Raw genomic sequence first — 17855 nt, 5'->3', positions numbered from 1 at the left:
CCCAAGTCAGATCCGCATCGCGAAGTTCTGACGAGAACTGCCGACGAATTGTCAGCAATGGTCGTCCTGGGCGGCGCGAACCTGATGCCTTGTAAAAGAGGCAAGCTTGATTAAGGCTCTCAGGAGGCATGCGGAGTACGTGGCCAAGCCAACTGAATCGCCTTTTTTTGACGACAGTTGTGACCAGGATTTGCTGCGTCCTACGCCTTATCTCTTCATTCCTCACAAAGTCAAACCACCGCACGCCTAAGATTCTCCGCAAACACCTGTTCTCAAAGCTTAGTACACGGCTGCTTTGGGCCCTTGTAAGGTGCCATGTTTCGCAGCCGTATAAGAGAACAGGAGCAATGCAGGCATTGTATAGGCGGCATTTGGTTTTCACCGAGTATAAATCCGATCTCCAGACAGCCTTCATACTGTTGAATGCGGACCCAGCGAGTCCTAATCGCACTCCCAGTTCCTTTTGAAGGCTGCCATTTTCAGTCGCGTACACTCCCAAGTACTTGAAACTCTCGACCCTTTCGATGCGCTGGTTACTCAACGTCAAGGGTTGTTGGGCATCTAGGCATGAGCTGTTGCACAACACATGGGTTTTTGCAACATTTATTGTAAGCCCCATGTGCGTAGAGTACCTATTTACCCTGTCGACGATCAATTGAAGACCCTCGACGGAGTCATCAATTAAAACAGCATCATCTGCGTACTCTAGGTCGCAGAGTTTCCGGGAGGGGGAGATGGATATACCTCGGTCAGATGGTAATGACTTTCGAAGAATGAAATCCATGAGGATGATGAAGAGAAACGGTGCAAGGACGCAGCCTTGTCTGACTCCGGTAGAGACCCCAAACCAATCCGTGACAACATCGTCAACTCTCATTCGACATTCACTATTGAGGTGAAGGGACTTAATTAGCTCCACTAATTTCGCAGGCACCCCATAAGCTTCCAGTACTTTCCAGAGTGTGGGCCTGTGCGGACTATCAAACGCTTTCTCATAGTCTACAAAACACATCGCCAGAGAACTGTTAAATTCCTGGCTCTGCTGTAGAATGTGGCGAATATTATGGATTTGATCCGCACAGGACCTGCCAGGCAGAAACCCTGCCTGGTTTTCTCTGAGCACCTGCATAATGGGGGCTCGGATTCTCTGCAAGATTACGTGGGCAAGCACCTTCCCAGGTACGCTGAGTAGCGTAATGCCGCGGTAGTTGTCACAGTTGAGTGGATCACCCTTCTTATGTAACACGGTAATCTCCCCATTTACCCAGTCTCTAGGGCATCGCTCTTCTTCCCACACACTGGACATTAATTGGTGTAAAGGGCCAATAATGCCAGTAACGCTGCATTTCAAGAATTCCGGGTGGATACCATCAACACCAGGGGCAGTCCCATTTTTCAATTTCGACACGGCAGCTATAATTTCTGCCTGTGTCGGTGGACCATCAGGTATGGTGACCGCCCGCGGAATGCTTGACGCAGCCTCCGTGGGAATATCGAGGATGATTGGAGGAGGAGGGCGATTCAAGACCCTGTGGAAATGATCACGCCATATTTCCTTTACACGATCCGCGTCAGATTCGGTAACTCCATTTGTGTTTTTCACAGCTCCAGGGGTTACCGAATTCTTTCCGCAGATCTTCCTTGTTATTTGGAATAATTTCCGCGTGTCATTTCCTTGGGCAGCATGTTCCGCCGTTACAATAAGAGAATCGAGATGACGGCGCTTATCGAGTCTGCATGATCGTTTGACTATACGATCTTGGCGCCTGTAGTCATCTCTGAGGGTGTCCAGTTGGTAGGGGTCACTTTCACTGTCCCTCAGTGCTTTTAAGTGAGCGCGCTCAGCCATCTTTCCCCAGGTCTCATCTGACATCCAATGGGGTCTTTCTCCTATCCTGGGGCCAAGAACCTCATTGGCGGAAGAGTTGAGAGCCGATTTGAGACTAGCCCACTGTGCCTCAATCGAGTCAACATTAATGGGCTGAGGATCAGTGTCTTGCTGGACACGTTGTCCGACCGTTTCCTCGAATCTCAATCTTATTTCGGCACTCTTCAACTTGTCTAAGTTGATTCTCTTCCGCCGAGGACATCTCGGCAGACGTTTGAGCTGCAGACAGATTCTTCCGACGAGTAACTCGTGATCACTATGAATGTCGGCCCCTCTGTAGGACCTGACATCGAGGAGCTCTCGCCGGTTAGCACGTCCATAGAGGATGTGATCTATCTGCGCTCTTGTTCGTCCATCAGGGGAGGTCCAGGTGTACTTATGGATGGACTTATGGGGAAATAGCGTACCGCCAATGACAAGGTCGTTAATACTAGCGAACTCGACCAGTCTTTCTCCATTGCCATTGGCTTGCCCATAGCCGTGCCTTCCCATCACCGTTGGGGCAAGTGATGGGTCTGTTCCGACTCTCGCGTTAAAATCTCCCAATACTACCACGCGGGTTCTTCTTGGGAGAGAGGCGATGACCGCATGGAGAGAGTCGTAGAAGGCATCTTTTGTTTGGGCATCTGCAATTTCGGTAGGCGCGTAGCACTGTAGGACAGTGACAGAACTATCGGCCGTTTGGAGGGTGACGCGTATAAGCCTTTCAGAAATTGGTTCCCAACTAAGCAAGCACTTTGCTGCTCTTTCTGAAAGGAGAATTGCCACCCCTTGACGGTGATATCGTTCTTGGCCGGAGTGCAGACACATGTGACTATCCAACAACCTCTTTCCAGATCCTTTCCATCGCGACTCGCTCAGTCCTAGGATATCTAACTTGTAGTCATCCATGATACGAGTCGCGTGAATATCTTTTCCGTGGACCTGCATTGTCCGCACATTGTACGTTCCAATGCGGAAAGATGAATTGTTGGATAGGAGCCGTTTAGTGAGCGCAGTCCTAATACCACAGCCGGGTCGGGGGGTGCCAGAGAAGCCGGTGTCCGAGGCATTTCGTGGACTTATCGTAATCAAAGGGTTTAGGGAGGCAGAGTGATTGGCCCTGCGCTCCCGAGGCCTGAGGTCCGAGGACCCCTCAACAGGTCGGCTCAACCTTGTTTCCCGCTTTGTCTGGCCTCTCTTCACCAACCTGCTTGGCGTGGGAGACCCTTCTGGTAGTTAGACTACCGCCATAGCCTGGTGAATCACTGAGGCACGCAAGCCCCCTCACCGCGACAAGGTGGGGATCAAGAGGGGGAGGTGGGGATCAAGAGGGGGAGGTGGGGATCAAGAGGGGGAACATATTTACATTTATATTTATATTTTTTTTATATTTACATTTTTAAAACAATTTCTAGACATTTATACATATCGCAAACATATAACTTTAGTTTCGCTGTGCCTCTCCAAAAAAGAGACTCCGCTCTTGTGCTTGTAGAGGGATTTGCACTCAAGGTTTATTGTTTTATTTGATCAACGGTTAATGGACTTTTTCTTTTATTTTATATTTACTTTTTTTTAAGATTCACAAGTAATGGTCGTTAATTATTTTTTTAAGATTTATAATAGCGATAAAAAAAATTGATTATCAAATAAATGAATTATTAAGACTTAAAAAATCAGTTTTGCATTTTAAGTAAAAACGCGAAACAGATTTTTTTCAACAACATGATAAGATATCCATCAAGACAAAGTACCAATTAATAATCGTTGTATCATCAGGTGTCAGTTCAGAGTAATATATAAAAGAAATAATAACTATTTTCACAGGGTGAATATCGTTGGTATTAGAAGCAAAGGAAGAACGAGGAAAAGTTGACATGATAATTTATATTAAGTAGTCAAGTCAGGAGTAGGAATAATCGGTGGGTACTTATGTGGAGATGCATGAATGTGAAAGTGACGAAAATTGTTTGCAAAAACAGATTGGTGTGGCGTTCTATTTGCTCTGCCTAGCAAATAACGCCATAGCCTGTCCATTCGGCCTCTAGCCTTGTGGAAATTGGCGTGATGGTCAGTAAGTTAGTTTATTATAAGTTATTATGTATTTTTTTACCGAATATCAGTTATTAAGATAAACGTACGAGGAGTCAATTATTGTAAATGTTTTGTGTTATGAAACGTGATTAAATGACAGTTTAACAAACGTTAAATATATATATATATATATATATATATATATATATATATATATATATATATATATATATATATATATATATATATATATATATATATATATATATATATATATATATATATATATATATATATATATATATATATATATATATATATATATATATATATATATATATATATATATATATATATATATATATATATATATATATTACTTCAAAAAATTAAATGTAATATTAATATTTTTATTTTTATTTTGAAGCACTCGTTTATTTTTAATTCTGGGTGGCATCATACATATGCTCAGAATTTTTGTAAATTTTTACATGGTAAAAATGTAACCTATTCGGCGACATACAAACATTGATCAAAGCGAGAATAATTGCAGGATTCTTTGAACCTTCTTTTCATGTTTCAGCCTTTGAGATAAGTAGCCGAGAAAATACACAAAAAATGTCAAAATTAAGGGAATATCATATACACACATCAACTTGGTATCCCGAGAGACCTCATCAGGCGCTAGAGGGTATCGAATTCGTAGGCTGGTGAGAAAAGGCGATAAATTCTGACTTCTGAATAACCTTTTTCACAAAATTTCGTTTTTTGACTGGCTTACTGAAATGGTAATTTTAAAAATATAAAATAATTTTTTGTAACAAAAAAGGTAATATAAAATAAAATATTAAATAAGATATTCATTTTACATTTTTCCTATAATAAAGTGCCAAAAAAGTCAAAGAATTAAAATTTAAAAAAAAACTAAACTTTATATAATAAAACTAGAACTTTGTGTTGAACCACATTTATTTTTATTACTTTTATCCATCCGGTTTTAAAAAGCACCTTGTTATGTTCAGGGATGAACATTTATATATACAGGGATGTCCATCTCTGAAGATGACATCGTTCTTGTCGAAACTGGTTACAGAAAAGTTCCAAACCTAAAAATGGTTAAAAACATATTTCTAGTTTTATTTTATAAAGTTTCTGCAAAAAAATATCTAAAGAAAAAAAAATCATTGTATTTTAAGCTTCTATCTTATTAATTATTTCACAATCCTAATTAACAGATTCTCACCAGAGAGAATAGAACGCCACACCACTCTGCTTTTGCTAACATTCTTTGCCTCTTTATATTCATATATCTCTTCGTAAAAACCCCCTAATTATTCCAACTCCTGACTTGTCCACGACTTTAAAAGTGACGTGAAGTATTCTTTGCATGCTGGTGTTGTGATTATCCTGACGAAGAGACGGGTACGTCTCGAAACCGGTAGACTAAAATATCGACCAGTGATTACATTAAATGTAAGTATTGAACAATACTAACATTTTTTAATATCAAAAAATTACCTTACAACATTTTGAGTGTGTCCAAATACTTGTTCACAAAATCTGGATTATCTCCAATTACAGGAGTTATTTTCATATTATTTTTTGACATCTCATCAAAGATGAAGAAGAATATGGAAGTCTGGGCATTTACGGGGCTTACGACCGTCATAGGCTGGTTTAAGTGATCACTTTACACACGTGTAACATTCACCAATTCTACCCATTATTGACAACCGCACTACTCAAATTCTTGGAAGTTCCATATATATGAACCAATTTAGAAACTTTGTTCTTGAATCACTAGAGACATCTATTGGTGAGATGTAAAGAAGCTTTTTTAGTAAGCAGAAACTCTTATATTAGTATGTGAGATCCGAATCCTGGATTATAATCACACACATGAGAAACGCCAGAAAATACCATTTTCATTTTTATTATTAAGCTTATAATTTGACCAGATAATTTATTTACAACATTTTGAGTGTGTCCAAATACTTGTTCACAAAATCTTATAAAAGAGTTTCTGCTTACTAAAAAAGCTTCTTTACATCTCACCAATAGATGTCTCTAGTGATTCAAGAACAAAGTTTCTAAATTGGTTCATATATATGGAACTTCCAAGAATTTGAGTAGTGTGGTTGTCAATAATGGGTAGAATTGGTGAATGTTACACGTGTGTAAAGTGATCACTTAAACCAGCCTATGACGGTCGTAAGCCCCGTAAATGCCCAGACTTCCATATTCTTCTTCATCTTTGATGAGATGTCAAAAAATAATTTAAAAAAATTACTTAACGCAAAAATATTAATAATTGAGTACATGCCATAAATATTGAAAATATAGAAAATAAATTATATTTAAATTTAAATCCATCCAAATATTTTTATTCTAGACATTATATTTCGGTACAAAAAATACTTAATATATGTACTTTTTATGTCTACTTGTACCTTCTAAATAGCAAATTGTTTTGTTTGTTTTTGTTTCAGAGAATTCTTCTTGGTAGAACTTCCTTTGGAAAATATTTGAATAACGTACAATATGAGGTAGATAAGGGATGATCGATTAGTATAAAAACAAGTTATGTAAGAAAAATCGAGATGATGTTTTTGTAAACGATATTTGAGTCGAAAAACGTTACGAAAAATGATTGAGATCGGAAACGTTGTATTGCTATGTACCTAACAGTATTGGGTAATCGAACCAAATAACGATTCTTTCATTAGTTGTATTTTAATTCGGTTATTTAATCCGATCACTCAAAGTATATCACGCCAATCAGTGCACAAATTCTATTGCGCATTGTGTATTCCTTCTGCATTTGAGTGTGTTTGTCTCCATAGTGTAGTAGTTAGTGCATTTGACAACAGTGCCTAAGGTCTCGGGTTTCATTCCTTAGGGGGTCAAAATATTTATTTGTGATTTTTGACTCAGTAAAATTATTTCATTATACTCGTACAACTGGTACCTGAACTGCAGAACTAATCTCTTTAATATTGTTATTGTAATTAAAGATCAAGATAATACTGTTTCAATACAATGCAGTACCTTATGCACCATTAGGTGAGGATAAGTGTAAAAATAATATTATATATTATATAATATATTTGACAATTTCTCATAACAAAAATTGTTGTACAACTAATGTTCTACCAGCAATTATTTGACAAGGGATTAATTTTTAAATTAAAAATGGGCTTATTGCAATTTTTTTTAAATTTGACGAAATTACTGTTGGATTTTTTAAAAAATATTTATAAAGCAAGGTTTCGTTTTATTGTATATCAAGAACACTCGTACTTTTTTCAGAGTAATTGTCTGTCTTCTGCTCTTTCAAGTGTTCCATCGCACTTGAGATTCGGATATCTCCGCTATGTAGTGTGCAATTCTTATAAAGTGATAAACATAGCGAAATAATAAAGTACTCGTCTGAACAGGTTACACGCCATTACTTTGCAAACGAGATCGTAAAAGAATCACACAATTTAGAGCGACGACAAATTCGCCCGAGCCGCGTCGTTCCCAAAGGCGAAAATTGGCCGCTCTCATTATTTCTGCTTTTTCCCGCTTTTATATTTGTCCTTTGAGGAGAAAAGTGGAATAATGAGGAAGAGCTCTGCCGAGAAATATGGAGTCTAAAAATTAAGACTGTCTTTCTCCCTCTCGGAGATTCTTAATGACGAAGTCTACCAGTCTCGTTATCAGTTTTACTTTGTTTGTGGTTGGCCAATAAACTTCCCCAACTGATTGTTGATTCAGTGCCGACACTTTTTTTAACACTTCAAAAGGTTTACTTTCTTCCATCTTTGAGGTGGCTTTTACAAACTCCAACATTTTTTTGATATATAACAAAAATATTAATTCCGTTTTCCATTAGAATATCAAACATCTCTGAGGACTTTTGTTGAAATGATAGAAATCGAATTTGACGAGCATGTTTTTTTCGATTAAATTTAATACTGTTGTAAAATATAAAATAAAGAACAGGATCATTATCAACTACGTACGTTGATAAAAAAGATGATTCATCTCAAGGTAAGACACCTATATAATCTTTTATCTTTTATACTAAAAGTAATAAATTTATTTTTTAGCGTATTTTTGTAATACCACCTCAAGGGCGCTTCGCTGTGATATTACTCGTAATTGTGACAAAGAAGTAAAAGTAAAGTCGAAGATTTAATTTATTTTGGTTTCAGATTGCCTAGTCAAATTTGCTGTGTCTGGCACATGTGGTTTGGGTTCGTTAGGGTCGCATGGCCATTAAACACACTTTCAATACATCTTGGAAATAAATTATCGATGATAGCTTATATTTTTTGTAATTATTTGAAATCCCTGAATTTTACATGAAAAAAAAATTATTTCATCCGTCTATTATTATTTTGTATTTTTTACGGATCAGGTGAAAAAATAACTGACAATTAAATCAGCGCCAGTTTTGTATATTTATTAAATATATATTTATTAGTACCAATACTCTCTTAACAAAAAAAATATTAAACATATATTTATTATTTTTATATCTTTTTTATATTTTTAAAAACATATATTTACTTGTACCAATACTATTTTAACAAAACAGATTATTGTGTTTTCAATCAATGTTAAAAAAAACAACAGATTTTTTTTTAATATACAATTAGTTTTGTAATCTGGAGAGCTTATAGGAACAATGATCAAGTACATAATTCATCTACAACTTTAATTCTTATGAAAAAATGCCCCTTAAAAATATTCCTTCCTTTCAAATTACTCTGGTGCAATCTTACATGTTTTCTGATCTCTCACTCTCCCAAGTATTTAATTTGGCAGGCATCCATTAGAGATGGGTACCTACCAGCGTAGGTTTATGAATCGGGACAATCTCGCGCAAATAGTTTTCAATTAGAGCCAACTAAAGTGATTCACGTAACTGTTATCACCAACGAAAGCTGCCAGATATTCATACATACATATGAGAGATCTAGAAACAAAAGCAGAAGTGTCCATTTACCTCAATTATGGGATTTTTATACAGAATAATTAAATACGTATAGTAAAATATGAAATAAAAATATTGAAAAAAGTGTTATGTATGTTATGTACGCTGTAAATGAATAAATGGTTATGATAAAACAAGTTCAGTTCGTAACAAAACAAAATAAAGAGTACATTATCTAAAAAAATAAAAATATATAAAAAAAGTAATAAAAAATAATTCTTGGAAGTTATTGCCAAATCAAATGACATAAATATTATTGTTTACGTATAAATTAAAACTTGTAAAGAATCCTTTTTTCAGTCAATTTATTCTATACTTCATTTCCCTTTTTTTTTAATTACTAGCTTCAACAAATATCACATAATTAATTACCATATAACATATTGACCAACTTATCATCACGCCACTTCTACTTTGTTTTGGCAAATATTTTTCGCTTCTTTGACATTCATGTATCTTTTTATTCGTACCCACCAATTATTTTGACTTATTTTTTATTAACAATGTTACACAATAACAATCTTGTGTACTAACATTTGCTTTAAAAAAATACTATAAAAAATGAGGGCATGACTTGAATGACGAAAATCTCCTCAATTATTGTTCAAATAAACTAAATAAGTGCTAGATTTTAAGGCAGGTATACAATATGGTATTCATCATCAACAACAAAAAGATTTATCTCAAATTTTACAGGTTTTTAAAAAATATTATGAAACTCGTGTAAAATCTAAAATGATTTTTACAAGGAAATATTTGTTCGCATCTTAAATGTGTGAATTTTCTTTACAAACAGTATGAAAATTTAATATATTCATATACAGGAATCATTATTACCCTGAGTAAACTTTGAGTACTGATTACCAACTCCGAAGGTAAAAGCAATCTCGCAACTAACGAACTTCTCATCCAGTAAAAAGGTACGATGCAAACAGGTACCAAGTATCTCAAACAAGATCAAAAGCTAATGAATCATTGCTAGATATCCTTTCGTTCTGTATCCTACTTTAACTTGTTTAGCGATTTAGTAAAGTTTCACGGACGGAATGCTTCTTCAACAGGAAAATAATGGAACGAAATGGGAGTTTCCCTTGCAAAATGAAAACGTCAAATTTACTTGTTGAACTCATAATCTCGTTCACGCTTAAACATAGATTTGTGTGCTGGCAAACGAATAGTGTAAGATTTGCGGATAAACAACATTTACGTTTGTTGTATGAAATATTCCAGTAGTTGCTTTTAAGCACATTTAAGATTTTCTAAAACAAAGTATTCTGAAAGCCGAAATAAAAATCGAATATTTTTTTTGATCGCAAAAAAATTACTTTAATTTTGAATCTGTTGACTTTTTAATATTTGTTTTGAATTACCTAACGTCCAAGTGACACTGAAATCTAGCTACGGCTTATGCAACCCCACTTATCATGGCCCTACTTTGGTTTCAACATTATAAGTTCTATTGCCTTTACCTATTCTTGAATGTATTTATTATTTATGTTTGAAATTACTTTTATTTTATGCAATTCATGAGTGAAAATTATAGGCATAAACACTCTTATTTTAATATAAATTCATTCATCATTTCACTTATCCGCTACCTTATGTAGCGTACGGAGTCCACAAACTGCCTCCAGGCTCTTTTGTCAAAATAATAATATAAAATTTAAAGTATTCAACATTCTTTTCTGGCAATTAAACGCTTGTATTGGTAAGATCATTTTTTTTTATTTCAGTTTGTAGTATTAATGTAAATACGATAATTTTCCTTAACTACAGATGTGAAAATACAAACTTAGTTTGTATTCTGTTTGTATTACTAGTTCTCAAAACTATCCCTGCTTACATTGATAAACATAGATGTAGTCTTATACAATTGGTTTATTCTTATATTTAAATAATAACGATATATCGCATGTCATCATCAATATTTTTTTAAATCGAAACACAAAAAAACGTCAAAATTGGAAGTTCAGATTGACTGCATTTTAACCAGTTCGTCATCGAAATATAAATATTATAGTTTTATATTTATTAATTTTTAAATGAAATATTTTTTTTATAAATCTATCAGGTATTTTGGTTTATTTGTCATTATTATTAAATTAACTTACGTTTCCAACATAATATAAAAACGTCAAATGATTTATTTTTATTTTACTGTTAACAAGAATACCTTATTTTTTAATAAAGAAGATAATTTTCTTCCATATTAATGGAACACCAACCTACCCACTGGTTTTATTTTTCTTCATTTATTATTAACAATTTTTTTCTTTTCTCTCTTTCTTTCAGTGTTATGTTTATATTCCTAGAAATATGATAAAAAATGCTTGTCAAAAAAATGGAATTTGTCAAACTTGTCAAAATTGAAGTAATACTCGTGTTTTGCTCGCTAATATATGTACCTTTTCATGTAAATTTCATTATATCTGTTTATATCATTAGGGCCATGGCACAGGATATGGTTATGTCGGATATATTTTATGGATGCTTATGAATAATTCACAGTAGGTACCGACCAATTTAGCTACCCAGTCGGATAGGTAATTTGGAACCCTTCACGGCTGATGCGATAAACATTGTTAGTGTCAATCATGTTCTAGAGATTCTTGTAAAATAGTTTTTATTTTTTAGTACCTTTAAACTTTTTTGAATAAGCATATGTTATTTTTTTGCATTAAAAAATCAAATTTAAGATTCAATTCATTAAATTTTTTTCTGTCTTATTATAGAAAATATATCTCGAATGTTTGGATGCTGCATGCCTCGAATTCAAATCCAAGGGAGTGGATATTAATATGGGACTATAACTGATTTTTCATTGTCATATTCATTCAATATTACTTTAGACTGGTACTGAAGCGCAAGATTGATCACCTTGCCTTTATGGGCATTCGCTTAATTATCTTAATATAAATATGGAACATCAAATATACTATGAACAAAATAAACTTGTACATTCAATACAAACCAACTTTATGAATTAAAATTTGAATTGAACCAATTGATGCAGTACCCTATGCACCATTGGGTGAGAATAAGGGTATAAAAAATTAAAACTTTATTATTATGTCAACCGGTTTCGAAGCAAATGGTTCGTTTGTACAATAGATAGAATTTTCAATTGACTGATTTTTCGAATGAAATTAAGGGGATACTCGCAAGCACAAAATTTATTCCAACAGAGACCACCGGAGAGGTAACATGTCTATTCACGTCCAATTTTTCAAAGTTATGTTTGTTGGATATTTTTTGTTTTTTTTTAAAGAATTTACGAGTATATGGAACATAAGTATATTCAATACCATATAATTATTTTAAAGAAAATTTTATGTTTTCAAACGGTATTTTTATTAAAAAAAAATATATTACGTAACATGTTACCTGGATAGAGAAAAAATTAATTGGTGACTTGTAGAATACTTAATAAGCAAAGAAATTTCTTTGTTGCTTGAAATATTGATTCAACATTTTTTATCAACATTGAATATAATTTTGTGAAACTTTATAAAAATGGTAATAAATAACCAATAATAGTTATAAAACTCACCTTTGGGAGGGTTGACTTTCACGGCGCTCCTGTAGAGACTTTCCTCATCCCTCCAGTCGCGATTGCGCACCATAGTGCGCGCACTAAGAGCAAGCAGTAGCGCCCCGAGCGCCGCGACGCGAGCCCTGCTCCCTAACCTAGCTCCCACTTTAGCACCACCGATACCCATCAACAAACTAAACCCCACACTGGGCAAATACAACACTCTCTCCGCGACCACAAACCCCACGTAAAAAAATAGATTCGTTGCCGGCAAAAATGGCAAGGTCAAGAAGGAAGCAGCTAGAAGCAAAGCGGAATGGGAACTCTTTCTTATATACACTCTCGGCTTTTCTACTTGTGGTCGCACAGTGGCTACTGATACGAGAGGTGCACACGTACACGTGGAATGAGAAGTCATCGAGTTGTTGTTATTCACAGCCCTGCAGGAATTGGAGTGGTGATCGGTCAACACGTGTCTGCAACAAGAACGCTGACAGACAGCTTTGCTACTAATCCTCCCACTGCTAACTAACACTCTTCCGCTCTTAATAACACTCGCGTATCCGCACAAACTATTGAATTGGTAAATGAGTCCATTTCTGTTTACTTTCATGCATCTGCTACCGTTGTATCCATGTTTCTGGTACCCATACGCGTGGATTTTATTATTGTCTTTTCTTAAATTACTTAACTGTTTGCTCTTATTCTGTCCCTGGCGGTAGACGGCCATACTACTAGTGTAGAGCATCTTGGATATCAAATAATAAAATGCTACGGATAAAAAATTCCTAGGGTCCATGACTGACGTGATTCTTGGTACTGCGTCCATTGACCAATCGAAGCTTAGGGTCGAAGGACACACTAGGAGGAAGAAGTTGAAGACCGGAAGGTAGTAGAAGGTGAGGAAACGGGTGACGATCGATGGTTCCTTGGCCGTTGGGTTATCGGCTCGTGCGAACTTGGGACTGGCACTGAGAGGGACTCGAGCAGCCAGGAGAGCGATGAGGGCTGCGAATAGCATGCCCAAACTCACGATCCGCCTCTGTAACAAAAAATAAATCGTTGATATCTCAGCATAAATGAAGAAGAATAAGAAAATCTGGGCATTCACATGGCTTACGATCTTCTAAATTGTTTGCATGTTGCATTAACCATTCTTCCCATAATTTTTATTTATGGTTCAATCGACACCATCTCGTGCATGCAACTTCTTTGGCATGGTTGAAATTAGTTTTTTTATTAGCATAGACCTTCATGAAATATATGTAAGATTTTTTCAAAAACATAACATATTACATATTTTATTTTATTTTATTTAACTTTTTTTTTCTACTAGATATTTTATATTTTCAGATTTATCCTAATATGTTAAATTTTGTAAATAACGGAGACGCCAGAAAATATATTAATTTTTATTTTATTGAACTTATATTTTGACTACTTGTTTATTCACAATATTTATAATTTGTCCAAATCTTTGTTTATGAATTCCGGACTTGTGTCCACTGATCGAGAAGAAATATTTTTCATCAACATACATACTTTAGGATTTCAATATTAATAATTACTAAGTGAAAAAAATAACTTGAATTTGTGAACAAAGATTTAGATAAATTCAAAAAGTTATGATTTTTTATTTTTAAATACAATTTTTAGTTCGTGTTATAAAATCCACACCATCATTGTCAAATGGTTGAATAAATCATTCTGACATGATATAATCTAGGCTGTGGTTACGACTTTCCGAGATTCAGGATATCTCGTATAATTTCGAAGCGTTGAGTTTGTATTTTACGTTTTTCAATGCGGTGTTTTCGTGTTTACATTTTTTTGCTTTAGAAGCAAGGATGGAGTTATTATATGTAATCAGATGCTAAAAGCAAAATAACGAGCTTCGCCAAAGTTTTTTTCCTCGACGTCTAGCAGCAAATTTCGTAAATTATTTGGTTCGAAAGGTGCGTATCGATTTCTGAGGGAAAAAATATTATCTCTAAATTTTTATTTAAACTTAACCCAAAGCAGATTGTAAATTCGATCATTATAATATTTTTTGACATCTCATCAAAGATGAAGAAGAATATGGGCATTTACGGGGCTGACGACCGTCATCGGCTGGTTTAAGTGATCACTTTACACACGTGTAACATTCACCAATTCTACCCATTATTGACAACCACACTACTCAAGTTCTTGGAAGTTCAGTATATATGAACCAATTTAGAAACCTTGTTCTTGAATCACTAGAACTTCACTAAAGACATCTATTGGTGAGATGTAAAGGAGCTTTCATTAAGCAGAAACACTTATATTAGTATGTGAGGTCCGAATCCTGGATTATAATCACACACATGATAATTGATATCATCCTTAGTTTATTTTTTCAATAGTAAATTTTCAAAATATTTTTTGAATAATTTCATTTATTTCATTCATAACATAACTCATAGTGTTCATATCAATCATATTTAATAATACAATCTTTAAGTAACGAGTTTGCACACATTTAAAGTCACATCTGCTCCACTTTAAAATTAGTCAAATCAAGATTATTATTATTATAATAAAACCCTTATCCGCACCCCAATGGTGCAAAGGGCACAGCTTCATATACGCAGTGTTTTCTTGATCGTTTACACATGAAGGAAAGGTGATCAGCCCTCCGCTTCAGGTACCAGTCCAGGGTAATATTGAATTAATATTACAGTAAAAAAATCACTTATATTTATTTGACCCCCCACTGGGAATCGAACCCGGGACCTCCAGAACGGTAGCCGAGCGTGCTGACCATTACACTACGGAGGCAGACGAAAATTAATATTATTTTTATTTTTATTTTATTATTATTCAATCATAATTATTTTTGATATCTGAACAAAGATGAAGTCTGATTTCAACCACGGATGCAGTTTACCTTTTTAATTGTAACGTGATTATAACATTTATATATTAAATGATAAAATCAAAATTTTAGAGTCAACTTAATTGTATTTCTTATTTGAAACACACAAAACTAAAATTGGTGACGATTTGTTCGCCTTGTTATGGCATTTTCAAACTAATGTCTCAAATTTTATTTTTATGTGTTTTTAAGAATTAAAAACTAAAGTAGAATCCAAAAATTGGTGTTTGATTTTAATATTTTATGCATTAATTAAAATTGAGTTCTACGAATTAAACGCCGAATCTAAAAATTATTACAACCTACCTAAATTTGAACTGTGTTTTAAATCATAGGTGTTGTAAATCATAGGTAGAATAGTGAATGTTACACAGAATAAAAACTGACGACTTAAACAACCAACAAAATATCGTTAATCCAGACAAATAGACTCGATTGAAAATATTATTCCAATATTTTTAGCAATATAATAAAATAATAAACATAAAGTTTTTAACCAGCTTCCGACGTTACTATTATCATCAGACTAGTGTGATGATGTTGGTTATGATAAAACCCGGCTACTGGTAAATATAATAATTTTGGAAAAAAACTATTAAGTTGATATTTTATTTAATAAAATGTAATTTCACCATGAAATTTTAAAACAAAACATAAATATTGTTAGTCATACAGCAAAACCCACCTAGTGCCATTCAAACTGCAATGGGCAGGACATATTGCAAGACAAGACCCCACAAGATGGACCCCAAAAATTTTACGATATGGAGACCAAAAGAGGTGTCGGAAGACCCCAAAAGTGATGGTCTTACGACATAGTTGCTGTTGGGGGTAGAAGCTGGCTGCAAACAGTAACTGACCAGAGGAAATGGAAAGAAGGGAAGAGACCTATATCCAGCAGTGGAGGACAGAGGCCTCACAGAGAAGAAGAAAAAGAGCAAAATACATAAATATGGTGATTTTTTTAGGAAAATGCACAAAACTCTGCTAGCATAAACTTAACAAAAAAATATGAGCTTCAAAGAGTGCGCCTACTGAAATGTCCCTACTAGTCATCAATGAGCTTTCGACATCAAGTACTGTGGATGAAATAGTACTAATTGCTGTAACTTACTAATGACTGTTGATTCCGAATGATGTGTCAAAGGGTTGGTGATTGACATGCCTGTCAAAAGGAAGCCTACGCAGAGAGAGTTAACGCTATTCCAGATACAGAATTTACTACTAATAATCTGTTTCAAATGTCAAATATAAAAAAATATTTCATTTATTGTTTTGGCATTAACTTTCTGGTAAGACATGTTACAATGATTAAAGAAAACACTTGTTTTTTACCACTTGAGTTTTAATGTCTATAATAAAACTCAAGTGGTAAAAAACAAGTGTTTTCTTTAATCATTATAAAAAAATATATATCTGACTAAATTTAAATATTTTTTGGCCAGGTACAGAATGTTTTTTTTTCATCGATGAAATATATTTTTTAATGAATTTGAATGATTTTTTTTTACATATTTACAAATTAAAGTTTTCAATATTTCACATTTGGAATGAAATATTTATTCAATATTACCCTTGACTGGTACATAAAGCAGGAGGCTGATCACCTTCCCTTTAAGTGTTAATGATAAAGATAACACTGGGTTTATATGATGCAGTCCCCTATGCACCATTTGGTGTGGATAAAAAGAAGATATGTTAACCATATTATTTATTTTTATCATAAAAAATATCGATTTGTATAAATAAGGATGTATTACAATACCTTTACCTTTTCCCACAGTAGAAAAAAAATTATCACAAGTAATTATACCATATTTGATACAATACCAAAAACACACGTTTGTTTCATTTTCACATCGGTAGATGAAAAACAAATTTGCGTTTTCATTAGAAAAAGATAAAAATGAATGTTTTTCGATTCCGTCTGTAATTAACCACCCGTGTACGAAGCCACCCCCTAATGGCCGCTAGTGAAGCACGTATGCCTAAATTGCTATTCGCACCACACGTCTCTCTTATTGCCCTGAATACGTCATCAAAACACGGAAGGGTGGCGACTTTTCGCGGGGAAGTTAGAATAAAAATTCTAAATTAAAATTCTACAGTGACGGGGTTAATTTTATGACGAGGGGTTGGCAATGATTAGAATATTCTCTAATAGTCTTCACGCAATTTGAATAAGATTTTTAAATGGGTGAGTTTGAATTTTAATTTGAATATTATTAAATTATCACTCTATAAGTATTTTTATTATTTCACGATTGTACCGTAAATTAAAGAGCATTGTTTTAACCAAAATAATTCATTAATAATCTTAAATAAGATAATTCATAAAGTAGAAATGACAAATTTCAAATTTATGATATTTCTCATTCAAGTTGCTCAGTGCTTTTCTAAAAAAGATCCTTAGCTTTTGTGCTTGGAATAAGGTAATAAAAAGTTATTATTTTAAGATTTTTCTAATCAAAGCACATTTTCCTATTGTGTATTTAAATTGTATGATTTATGGAAACTATTTATTTTAAAAAACTTA

The 17855-nt window shown here is 34.1% G+C and overlaps 2 protein-coding genes across 2 annotated transcripts in view; both read right to left on the bottom strand.

Moving 5' to 3' along the window:
- Nucleotides 1-1755: 1755 nt before the first annotated feature.
- On the bottom strand, nucleotides 1756-7250 carry LOC148302289 (protein CFDP2-like; the record flags this gene model as incomplete). The annotated part of the gene is made up of 2 exons (XM_088271843.1): nucleotides 7205-7250; nucleotides 1756-3096 (listed from the first exon to the last, which is right to left on the bottom strand). Coding segments are annotated over exons 1-2 (1387 nt in total), but the record flags the coding sequence as incomplete, so codon positions are not given.
- Nucleotides 7251-11153: 3903 nt separating this feature from the next.
- LOC148302286 (protein O-mannosyl-transferase Tmtc2-like) overlaps nucleotides 11154-17855 on the bottom strand; it is a 180188-nt gene continuing 173486 nt past the window's right edge. The window contains exon 4 of the mRNA XM_088271844.1: nucleotides 11154-13462. Within this exon, the coding sequence (XP_088127970.1) occupies nucleotides 12353-13462 (1110 nt within the window). The 3' untranslated portion in view covers nucleotides 11154-12352. The remainder of the gene's footprint in view (nucleotides 13463-17855) is intronic.

The sequence above is a fragment of the Brachycentrus maculatus genome, unplaced genomic scaffold (genome assembly GCF_059751285.1).
Source record: "Brachycentrus maculatus isolate JH-2025_06_01 unplaced genomic scaffold, ASM5975128v1 h1tg000467l, whole genome shotgun sequence".
Lineage (NCBI taxonomy): Eukaryota > Metazoa > Arthropoda > Insecta > Trichoptera > Brachycentridae > Brachycentrus > Brachycentrus maculatus.
The sequence above is the reverse complement of the archived record's forward strand: the minus strand, read 5'-3'. Positions and strand labels throughout refer to the sequence as shown.